Below are 12,167 nucleotides of genomic sequence, written 5' to 3'. Positions count from 1 at the left end.
CACAGCCTAAGCTTGGCTGTGCTCTGTGGGCCTGGTTGTTAGGGAACGAAGACCTACTGTCACCTCCCAGCGTAGTCTGCAGCTGGGGTTTGTGCTGCCCCTTTCACTATGGCTGCAATTACATTCACCCCACGGCAGTGTTCACTTAAAACTCCTGACTTGCAGTCCTCTTCTGCAGGGGGTCTCCACCACTTGTCTCCCGTCCATTGGTTCTGGGCTGCTCAACACCACCACCTCCACCTTCTCTCTCTCTTCATCTGCTTCTAGTAGGATTCCTTCCTCTTCCTGCCCCCCCCCCCCCCCCAACTTCAGACAAGCTCTCACCCTTCACCTACCACACCCGGACTCCCTTGTCCTCTCGATAGGGCAAAACCTGGGATGTGTTTCCCCCTCCAGAATCCCAGTGCCTTCTGGGAGTTGAAGTTGGATTTCTTGTACATACTGGATCTACTTCCCAGGTTTACCTTTCAGCCTGCCTTCTTCTATTCACCAGAGGAATATAAGATAGGTTTTCTTTGAATATCGGGCATAATTATAACTTGTATGGGGGAACTTTACCACTGGACTATCTTAGACCCTTGCAGGTAACTTTCTCTTACACAGGTTCCAGTTATGGCCCCCAACTCAACACTACCCCCATCCTCTTCACCAGATGTCAGCTCCTTGCAGGCTGAGCATCACCCCCGGTATCCTGCCTTCTGAAAAGAAGCTTGGTAGGCTTGTGTGACCCCCCTCTATCATCCCACCCATCCCGCCCCATGTAACCTTCCCTAATTCTGCATGTATGGGACTTCGTGCAGCCTCAGATTGGACTGGGATTTTTAGAAGGGCCAACCCCATTCTGAATATGGCTTGGCCGCAGGAAGAGGGACATACGTCCCCTGCCACCTCCCTGCTGCCAAGGGGTAACGGGGGGGGGGGGGTTCCGCTATTAGCCCAAGCAGAATTTTTGGGAACTGGAGAGATCAGAGGTGATGTCCGGCTCCTGAGGGGGCTGGTGTCCAGCGGGGGTGGAAGAAGGGTTTTCTCTGACAAGGAATGTCTCGATTGGCGAACAGTCGGGCCGATACAGTAAAAACCGCGGGAGAGCCGACGCTCCGAGGCGAGCGCCCGCTCTCCGGACGCGCGCCCAGGCCACTCTCCTGGGCGCGAGATCGAGTATTTAAATGAGGGCCTGTGGTAAAAGGACGCGCTAGGGACACTAGCGCGTCCCTAGCGCCTCTTTCTTGACAGAAGCGGCGGCTGTCAGCGGGTTTCACAGCCGACGCTCAATTTTACCGGCATCGGTTCTCAAACCTGCTGACAGCCACGGGTTCGGAAAACGGACGCCGGCTAAATTGAGCATCCGTCTTCCAACCCGCGGGCCGAGGGCAGATTTAAAAAAAAAAAAATTTTTAATTTTTAATTTTTTTTAATTATGGGGCCTCCGACTTAATATCGCCATGATATTAACTCGGAGGTTGTACACTTTCCCTGTGCCGGCCGAAATTAACTTCTACCTTTGGGCAGGCGTTAATTTCTGAAGGTAAAATGTGCGGCTTGGCTGCACATTTTACTTTCTGTATCGCGCGGGAATAACTAATAGGCTCATCAACATGCATTTGCATATTGCGGGCGCTGTTAGTTTCGTGGGGGGGGGGGGGGGGGTGTTTGGCCGCACATTTTCGACACGCTATTACCCCTTACTGAATAAGGGGTAAAAATAGTGCGTCAAAAACGAGCGGCCAAACCGGGGCTAAAGGTGCGCTCGGCCAAGTGCACCATACAGAATCGGCCCGAGTGTCATTCTCACTTGCATCTGCTTTGTCTGCAGCTAAATGTAGGTGGGTAAAATACTGGGGGGTTTTGGGTTTTTTTTAACACATTTATGCAGGTGGCTTTTCTACCCCAACCTAATCATGCCCCTGGGAGTGCTCACATTTTACACAACCGGCAATTTTCAAACAAGGAGCCAAGCTGGGTAACGTCTTAAGTTACCCGGCAAGATCTTTTTGAAAACAGGTCTCGTTATGTCCCCACACTGACATCGCTGTTACTGATCTGACCGCCGGGGAGGGGGATTCGGCCCTTTTGAACGTGGTAATGTTTGAAATGTTTTTTGTTTTTTTTCACCAAGGGGATGTCCTGTATTCTGGGGATTCGTCAGTGGCCACCCTTTACAGTGTACAGGCAGTCATGAGGATAGATGTGGCCGGTGAATGCTCCTCGTCAACAGAACATAAGCAAGCAGTGAGCAGGATGCTTTTCTGGGCAGCCTTTTAATAAGAAGAATGCCACTTGCTGACCAGGAAAAGCAGCTTGAGTCAGGTGCCTTGTATGGGTTGGTTTTTTTTTCAACCGAGTCCCAGAAGCGAGGGGGGAGTTGAAGTGACTTGGCTAAAGTCCCACAGAGAGCCAGTGGGGAATCTTGTGCTCGGGCCATGAAACAATTCCTGAATGGCAGTCCAGTGCTGTAACCGCTGGGCTGCCACTCCTGCTCTGCACAGAGCCAATACTCTGTTTCCTGTCATCCCTGCAGAGGTGATTGGTTCTCCTTTTGTGCTAGATAGCAAGATAGCTCTGAATGTATAAGTAGCACCTAAAAATACATCTCATTTTGACTAGAAGCCATCTGCATGGTCACTGGTTACACATGCACAACTGAATGAAATATGGAAAAACAGTAACAAAACCAAGCTAAATTCACCATGAACTAAAATTCCTAGTATTCGGAGGTTAGTCTGTGCCTCATTTAACTAAGCAACTAGATTTTCAGTGCCTGTTTCTCTCCCTCCTATATTGTGTGTAATGCTTCGAAGTGCCAAAAAGTGGAATATAAATCGAATAAATAAATAACTGCTGACATTGGAGAGCGCTGGGCTGGAATGCACTGACTTCCATTTGTTAAGGGCTTAGGTTTGCAAATGTTTCTGCGAGATATTATCACTCCTTACTGTACCTGGCTCTTGCAGAGTGTCACTTATCTCTCAGGTTGTTCATGTTAAATTCCTGGCCAGGAGGTGATGACTGCTCATAAACCTCCCATGTGACCAGAAGCAGGAGAAAAGATCCCTGTCTTCAGTTCTTTAAGATCAAACTTGTACAGGCGCACGTCTGCTTCCACTGATTCTGAGGTGAGGCCTGTGCAAGGCCATGCAAGGTGATTTCTTGTAATTACTTCGAAAGAACACTTGCCGCTCTTTAGTTTGGAATTAGGGTGGTCAGCTGTTCTATATTTACAGGGAGAAGTCCTCAATTTTAGTTTAAGAAAAAAATGTTTTCCTGAGCCCTCTAACAAGATCTGTCCAGTGCAGAACATTATAATGGGGCCTTAAGGTCCTACCTCCCTAATTGTTTAAACTGCAGATAGAAATGTGTCAAAAGACGCACACCTCGAAGACTCTGTTTTAAAATACTTGATTTATGTTTCAAAGATTTATGTTTCAAAAGATTTATGTTTCAAAAAAAAAAAAAAAAAAAGATTTATGTTTCAAAAGATTTATGTTTCAAAGATTTATGTTTAAAGGTCAAAGAGCAAAATAGCACAATATAAAGTCCACTACCGACTTTATACACTTAGGACCTTCAGGACCTTATCTGGACAGTCCACCCACCTGCTATGAAAAACCATCTCTTGAAGCATCAGCTTTCTAGCTCATGCTCTTCCCATAGTTATTTTATTTTATATATCTTTTTACGTTTAATATTTAATATTTATTGATCTACGTTCTTTTGTTCAATAATTTGTTGATTGTTTAATGTTATGCTGCACGTTCTCTGTTCAATACTTTGTCTATTGTTTAATGTACTCCCTTTAACTTTACCATGTTTAATGTAACGCCTTACCGGCGACAGTTTTGTTATATGGAAACCGACTTGATTTGATATGTATATCGAGAATGTCGGTATATAAAAACCCTAAATAAATAAATAAATAAATGTTTCAAGGAACTGCGATTGGCTCTTCATTCTTGGCAGTGCTTTGTGTCCAAACTGCCAAAAGGGCAATGATCCATGGGCCCCCATGGCATTGTGGGCAGACAGGGAAAATGTGTCCAGACTGCTGAGGGACGTGTCAGCGCGTCACTGCGCGTCCAGAGATTTGTAAACAAACGGCCGATGAGCGACAAGAGCCACAGAAACAAAAAAAATAGAATTAAGTAATTAAAGTCCTGGCTTTTTCTCCCTGTGACCCATGTTCCCTTCATGCAAGGGGAGACGGTCAGTTTGGTAGGTAATGCACAATTTATAGCGGAAGGACATGCAGAAGACTTGTCCTATTAAAGCACATTTGTTCAAGGTTGTCCCTAAAGACAGCACTTGAAAGCTGGCCGCACTGCAGTCTCAGTGTAACATGAATTTTCAAACACATAGCCCGAAGCACATGAAACCAGCGTCTTTCAATAAGCTGAGGTTTACCTTTTTTTTTAATAAGTTCATTCCGACAGTGCGCAGATTTTGTTGTACTGGCTCCCTGGATGAAAATTATTTTTTATTACTTGGCTGTAGAGGTTAGGAGCTTGGATGGCTCAGCGTGTTAGCATTTGCCTATGAGGCCTCATACCTGTAGAATACTGACTCCAGCCCAGTTTGGCATAACAAAGTATTGTTTACAGGCCTGATTACAGAAATCAACCCATGGTTCATTTCTTTTCCTTGTAGACGGGTGTCGACATAACGAAAACTACCATCACGAAATATAGTAGATGTCTGCAGCTAAGGTTTCTTTGTCCACCCAGTCTCACTGACTGAAAACTTTCAAATCATCTGAGATAATTACTCCCAAGTCCCCTTCCTGTTTGGTGATTGCCAGTTCTTGCGTTGCTAATTGATGCGGCCCATAGGTTTGTGAACTGGAGTATAGCTTCCAAGCCCTGACCAGTCTTCCAGTTTCTTCAAGCCCCTGTACATATTTTACATCTCTTCTGGTGCATTTGCTGTGAGGCAGATTTTCATGTCATCTGCAATCAGTCAGACTTTTTTCTGTCACGTCCCTCTGAAAGGAACCGGTCTTAGCACCGAACTCTGAGGTACCCCGCTTACCACATTACTTTTATCAGAGTGGATGCTGTTGACTGCCGCCTTCTGAGTGGTGTTGCTTAACCAGGTCCTCGTCCAGTTAAAACGTTCTCTCCTAATACCCATCTGGCTAGCTGCTAGGAGGAGTGTCTTTTCTTCCGGAATTAAGAAGGTTCAATCCCTCTTTAAACAGCAGCATGCTGACCTTGCAGTGAGCACAACTTCCTAGCTCCCCTTTTTCATATAACGTGTTTTTGTTTATTGTTATCTCCTGGATGTGGTAGTGGGAGATGCATTGCCTGGTGTACTTGCATCAATTTCACCCTGAAATCACAATTTCAGATCTGAAAGCTTGGCATGCTGCCTCCATCCCCCCTCAGCTGCTCTGCTGGCTGTGAACAGTTGGCACTATCTTCCTGCAACCTTGATTGCTAGTCTTGTTTTGCAGTGTCTCTCTTTGCATAATTACTGCTTTCTGGTTCCTGCTGTCCTATTTGTTTACTTCCCCATCCTACTCTTATCAGGGAGCCATGGTGCCCGGCATCCAGTATTTCCCCCGCCGTGCCGAATAAACCCATTCATGTGACTTGTCATGTGTAACTTGGTAGGCTAAGTACTGCAGCATCAGTAGGTGTTACAGTGAGGCCAGTACCTGCATCTCCATCTTGCTGGGAAAAGTATTGCAAAAATTAGATACAGAAACAACTATAGCACACTGATTGATAAAGCTACAACTACTTTTGTTGCCGTTAAATTTTGTAAACTGACTTTAAGGCTGTTCTTCCCTTCCAAATGTGGAAATAGCTTTACCTCTTGCATGTCTTACCTGGAACAGGGCTAAGTCACTGCAGCTGTTGGTGATTGAACTTGCACCAGCCACACATAAACAGATTCAACTGCTGCAGCAATTTGCTCAACAAATTAAAACCTAATAGCACTTGAATTTTCATTTGCACACTGAAGGGATGAGTATCCAAAATACTTTCCTCGTATAAAGAAGCCTCATTACAGCACCAGGGGTAAGATAATGGAAAACTCTATAGGGACGAATACCATTTGGAATTAGTCATGTGTTGAAAATGGACTTACCGCACCTGGATTTGCATTTAGATTGGCACCCAAAAGTAAGGAGTTTCTTTGCTGACACACTTTGAAAATGGAAGTGGAACTGTTGCATTATCTTATGTACAATAAGGACTTGATTTTCCAAAGAATTTACAAACGTAAAAATGGGTTTTACATGTGTAAATGCATTTTACCGGTGTAAGTGGGCTTTTGAGAATTGCTACAATATATGCCATTGAATTGTCCATAGGATTTATTTGCATAAGTGCACTTTATGCACATAAATGGCTTTTGAAAATTGCAACTGTAGTGTGCTATATTTACGTAACACTTTTGAAAATTCACCTGTTCACATGTATAAATTCTATCAGTAACAAAATGGGTTTGCCTTCATCACTGAAGAGGAGACGCAGTAGAATTAGATGAAAATATTCATGTTGTCTCCAAGACTAGGACCACCCCTACCCCTCCCTCCACAAGTTTGCTAGTTACTTGCTCTGTTTCTGAGCGCATGTTAGACACTGTTCCTTGTAAAGGCTTTGCCTATATATCCATTGTTGTAAGTTATCTGTAAACCGGCACGATGTGCAAACGGTTGCCGGTATATAAAATTAAATAAATAAAATAAATAAATAAGACTATTGTTTAATCACTAGTGTCCGCTGCTCTTGACAGTGGAAATGGTAAAAAGTAAATGTGGGATCTGGCACTAACTAAAGATATTTTGCAGGAAATTTGTCATGGCAGAGTTTGATTTTTTTCAGTTTTAAAACAATTAAAGGGCCTATTTGCATGTGTTAAATTTGTATTATTAGCAATGCCTGTTACAATCGTCAATCCCTGGGCCGAGGGGGAGTTGGCACTACCTGTGAGGAGGAGCCCCAAAGGTCCCCACCGTTGGCTGGCGAGGCCAGGGAGACCCTAAGACCCTGCTGGAGCTTCACCACTACCAGCCCTCATTCCCCGCAGGTTGAGCCCTTGGGTACCAGGGCCAGCTGGACTTTTGTGGGGTCTCAGGTGCGGAGCGTCTCGTGGTCCTGGTGGAAGCATGGGTCAGGGCCAGGCAGCGAATCTCATAGTCCGTGGTCCAGGCGTGGGGCAGGGCAGGCGGCGAGTCTCTTAGTCCGTAGTCCAAGCGTGGGTCAGGAACTCAGAACTGGAGCAGGTTCCTCCAAAGCAGGAGCCAGGAAGCCAAGGCAAGGTCTGGAAGCAAGCCTTGCCTAGATATAGGCCGATGTCAAAGAGTGGAGCCGGGGCACTTCCCGGCGAGGTCCCTTTAAATGGAAATGAGTGGCGCATGCGCGTGCGCCTAAGGCTGCCAGGAGGCAGAGGAAGCTGGCTGGCCCCGGCTGTGCTGGGTAGGCCGCGTCGGCGATGGAAGCTCGGCGCGGAGCAGGACGTGTCCGCCGCGGGCCGCAGCTGCCACCAGAGTCCCCTGGGCCGACTGGGATGCGAGGCCAGTGAGTGAAGGGGGCCATCCGTGGGCCTCCGCAGCCGCTTCCCATAACAACGCCTATGCAAGTGGTACATATAATACAAAACTAATACAGTGTAATGCTAGTAAAATAGTAATGGACTGCACTGCATGCAAAGGAGGGAATTAATATTAACATAGATTAATGTGGCTCACGAAAACCTTCATGAACCACGATAAGCTCAGGAACTTTAAACTTTCTGCCAAGCGCATTGGCAGCTAACATGCCAGCTAATGCTCTTGGGGGGGACACCTGCTGCTCCTGCCTAAAGGCTAATGGGGCACTACCCCCAATTTGAGATCACTTACCCAAATAAAGAATTGTGATTGCATCTAGAAACCAGGTCCCCAAAAAGTGACTGGCAAAACACCTATTTTAAAAAACCTCCACTGGCTCCCTATTAAATATAGAATCATTTTTAAAGTACTAACCATAACCCACAAGACCATTCATTCCCAAACTTCGTTAGATCTAAACGACCCACCTCGTCCCCACGCATCACTAAGACCTATCAGATCCAGCTACTTAGGCACTTTAAATGTACCTCCAGCCAAGTCACTTCTTAAGAAATGAGCTTTCTCAACTGCTAGCCCTACTCTATGGAACACCCTCCCCATGGACCTTCGTCTAGAAACTTGTAGTCGAACGTTCAGAAAGAAGCTAAAAACTTGGCTTTTTACAAAAGCCTTCACCTAAAGGTCTCTCCCTAGGGTCTCATACCCCATCATGTTAGAACTACGACGACGTAGCCCTTAATTCTCCTGTCTGGCTCCACTTACTTCAATCTTCACCCACGTTTATTAAGTCGGTTGTAATTCCGACTTTGTTGATTGTTGTTTATTTATTTATTATTTGTAATAATAATGTTAATTTTAATCCTAAATCGTCTTCAGCTCTATAAGTTCTCAGCATTAGCTGCAATTTCTCATGATGTTAGACCTGTTATTTGTACCCTCTTGTTTGATATAATGTTCGATTGTTCGATGTAATTTCCAACTTCGGTTCTATGTAAACCGACGTGATATGTACCAGTACATGAACATTGGTATATAAAAGCTTTTAAATAAATAAAATAAATAAAAGATCTTTTTGATGCAAACTGTTGGCAGGGACTAAGAAGTTTTTTCATTGGCCTTCTTGATGAGGAGGAGCCGTCTTATTATAAGATCATAAGACTTGCCATACTGGGTCAGACCAAAGGTCCATCAAGCCCAGCAATCTGTTTCCATCAGTGGCCAATCCAAGATACAAGTAGATAGATTCCATGCTGCTATTCTCAGGGATAAGCAGTGGATTTCCCCAAATTCATCTTAATAATTATTTATGGACATTTCCTCTGGGAACTTGTCCAAATCTTTTCTAAACACAGCTTCATTGATATCTTTCACCACATCCTCTGGCAATGAATTCCAGAGCTTAATTATGCGTTAGGTAAAAAAATATTTTCTCTTAGTTTTAAATGTATCAACCTAGGAAGTTCATTATGTTTCCCCCTAGTTTTTGTACTCTTTGAAAGAGTCAACAACCAATTAATGTTTACTCGTTCCATTCTAATCATTATTTTATAAACATCTGTCATATCTCCCCTCAACCATCTCTTCTCCAAGCTGAAGAGTCCTAACATCTTTAGCCTTTCCTCATAGGGGAATCATTCCATTCCCTTTTTCGTTTTGGTTGCCCTTCTCTGTACATTTTCTAATTCTGATATATCTTTTTTGAGATGCAGTGACCAGAACTGCACACTATACTCAAGATGAGGTTGCACCATGGAGCGATACAGAGTCATTAGGATATTCTCTGTTTTATTCTCCATTCCTTTCCTAATAATCCCTAACATTCTATTTGCTTTCTTGGCTGCTGCTGCACACTGAGCAGAAAATTTCAATGTACTATCAATGATGATGCCTAGGTCCTTTCCCTGAACAATGGAACCTTGTATTGTGTAACTATAATTTGGGTTACTCCTACATAAGTGCCTCACTTTCCATTTGTCCACATTAAATTTAATTTGACATTTGCATGCCCAGTCTCCCAGTTTTGCAAGGTCCTCTTGCAATTTCTCATAATCCTTTTGTAATTAAACAACAGCATATTTGATCACCTCACTCGTTCCCATTTCCCACGTAATTTTAAGTATATTAAAAAGCAGTGGGCCCAGAACAGATCCCTGGGTCACTCCACTATTCACCTTTCTCCAATGGGAAAATTTACCATTTAGCCCTACTCTCTGTTTTCCATCTTTTCACCAGTTTACAGTCACAATAGGAAACTGCCCTCTATCCCATGACTTTTTAATTTCCTAAGAAGTCTCTCATGAGGGCTTTGTCACATGCTTTTTGGAAATCCTATATCAACTGGCTCACCTTTATCCACGTTTGTTTACACCCTCAAAAAAATGTAGCAAATTGGAAAGGCAAGACTTCCCTTGGTTAAATCCATGTTGGCTTTATCCGATTAAACAATGCCTATCTATATGTTCAGCAATTTTATTCTTTATTATACTTTCTACCATTTTGCTTGGCACACATCAGATTCATTGGTCTGTAAGTTTCCCGGATCTTCCCTTGATCCCTTTTTAAAAATTGGTGTTACATTGGTGTTATGAATCACTAAATAGTTCCTGTTTCAGTATGCTAACATTATAGAATGATCTTCTGCCTCGGGTCCCAGGGCTGGATCGATTTAGAAAGTAGGGGAAATTATATTTACTTAGAATCCAAAGAAATTAAGAGGGTCGGTTTTGAATAGCCTGTGTTTGCAATATATGCAGGTGCTTTTAGCCTGTGAATACCGCAGCCAATTGTCTCTTTACTTATTTATTTCTATTGAATTTATAATTTAAAATAGAGATATCAAAACAATAAATCAAGAAATTTAGGTCATATTCCCGAAGCAATACAAGGTCCATATTCAGCTGCTATGCACTTGTGCTAGTTATCAGGTTATACATAAACAGCTAAGGGCCTGATTCACTAAAACTTTTTTTCCCATTCTGTGTCTATGAGAAAACAGCTTAATGAATCAGGCCCTAAGATAGCTGGGTATATTCAGCGGCACAACTGTACCACTGAAATTACCCAACTATCTTAAAGTTAGCCGGTTATGTATAATTGACTAACGTTAGAACAGCCCTATGGCCCAAACAGAGTTAGCTGCAGAAGGTAGCCGGCTATCTGATTGGGAGAGCCAGGTTAAATGGAGTGCCAGAAGGATTGGTATTGGGACCAGTTCTAGTCAATATCTTTGTGAGTGACACTCAGAAGGGATAGAAGGTAAAGTATTTGCGAATGATACCAAGATCAGCAACAGAGTGGGTACACCTGAAAGAATAGAGAGAATGAAAAGTGATTTAAGAAAGCTTGAAAAGTGGTCAAAGATTTGGCAGCTGAGATTCAATGCTAAGAAGTACAGACTCGTGCATCTGGATGCAGTAATCCAAAAGAGCTGTATGTGATGGGGGGGGGGGGGGGGTGATAGACCGATATGTACAAACAAAGAGAAGGATCTTGCAGTGATAGTGTCTGGCGATCTGAAGATGGCAAAGCAATGTGACAAGGCGATAGCTAAAGCTAGAAGGATGCTGAGCTGCATAGACAGAGGAATAACCAATAAGAAAAAGGAGAATATGATGCTCTTGTACAGGTCTTTGGTGAGGCCTCACCTGGAGTACTGTGTTCAGTTCTGGAGCCCTTATCTCAAAAAAGATAGAGACAGGATGGAGTTGGTCCAGAGAAGGGCTACCAAAATGGTGTGAGGTCAGTATCGGTAGACTTATGAGGAGAGGCTGAAAGATATGAATATGTGCAACCCAAACCTGAAGACATGAAGGTGCCCATAGAAGCAGTATAGGACCACTGCAAGAGGACTTGATACATGAAACAAACTAGTACCAAACAGGAACCTGGATACACAAAGCAATCTAGTAATACACAGGTACATAAAATGTAGAACCAAACTTAGGTCCATATAGCTGAGAACACTACCCAGATTGTTTAGACAGGAACAAAATGACTGCCAGGAAGAAGTGTGAGCTATAGAGCTGAGCAGACTAACCAGTTAGTCCAAGGGGCCCACTGAGACCTTCTCCTGGTGGGAGGCAAGAACTGTTCAACAGGGCCTTAATTAACCCTTTCTAAAAGGGCAGACTCCGGACATCTCCAAAGATCACCAAGATCCCAGATCCATCTCAGGGAAGCAACGTCCCTTGTAAAGACAGGGTCAGAATCAGGCCCAGGCATAGTTGGCCCAAAGTCAGGGAAGTTGCAATGCAAGTCTCTAGAACACCTGAAGCGGGACCTGGAGTCACTAGCTTGATATAAGCAGGAACTGGAATCAGCGAGATGACTGGAGCCGGACTCCCTGGTGCAGAAATTGAAATTGTTGAGACAACTCAATCTGGGATTGCTGAGATGAGTAGAACTACAGCTGGAGTTTACCAGGACTGGTATCGCTGGAACGACTGGACCTGGACTTTCCAGTGCAGGAACCTGAGTTGCAGAAATGATGGGAGCTTGTCCTTCTGGTAGAGGAATTGGAGTCTCAAAGATGACTGAAGCCAGATTTACCAGGAATGGAATAACCAAAACTGTAATATATGGTGCCGGAACTGACTCAAAACTGAGCTGGAGG

At 44.0% G+C, this 12,167-nt stretch overlaps 1 protein-coding gene across 9 annotated transcripts in view; it reads left to right on the top strand.

Moving 5' to 3' along the window:
• Positions 1-12,167, top strand: part of PRKAG2 (protein kinase AMP-activated non-catalytic subunit gamma 2) — a 751,594-nt gene that overhangs the window by 464,839 nt on the left and 274,588 nt on the right. The window contains exon 4 of one of the 9 annotated variants that reach the window (XM_029588436.1): positions 4,844-4,860. The exons of the other annotated variants lie outside the window; for them this stretch is intronic. Within the exon in view, the coding sequence (XP_029444296.1) occupies positions 4,844-4,860 (17 nt within the window). The remainder of the gene's footprint in view (positions 1-4,843; positions 4,861-12,167) is intronic. 9 annotated transcript variants of the gene reach the window in all.

Source organism: Rhinatrema bivittatum, chromosome 2, assembly GCF_901001135.1.
Source record: "Rhinatrema bivittatum chromosome 2, aRhiBiv1.1, whole genome shotgun sequence".
Taxonomy (NCBI): Eukaryota; Metazoa; Chordata; class Amphibia; order Gymnophiona; family Rhinatrematidae; genus Rhinatrema; species Rhinatrema bivittatum.
Note: the sequence above shows the minus strand (reverse complement) of the source record. Positions and strands in the feature narration are given on the sequence as shown.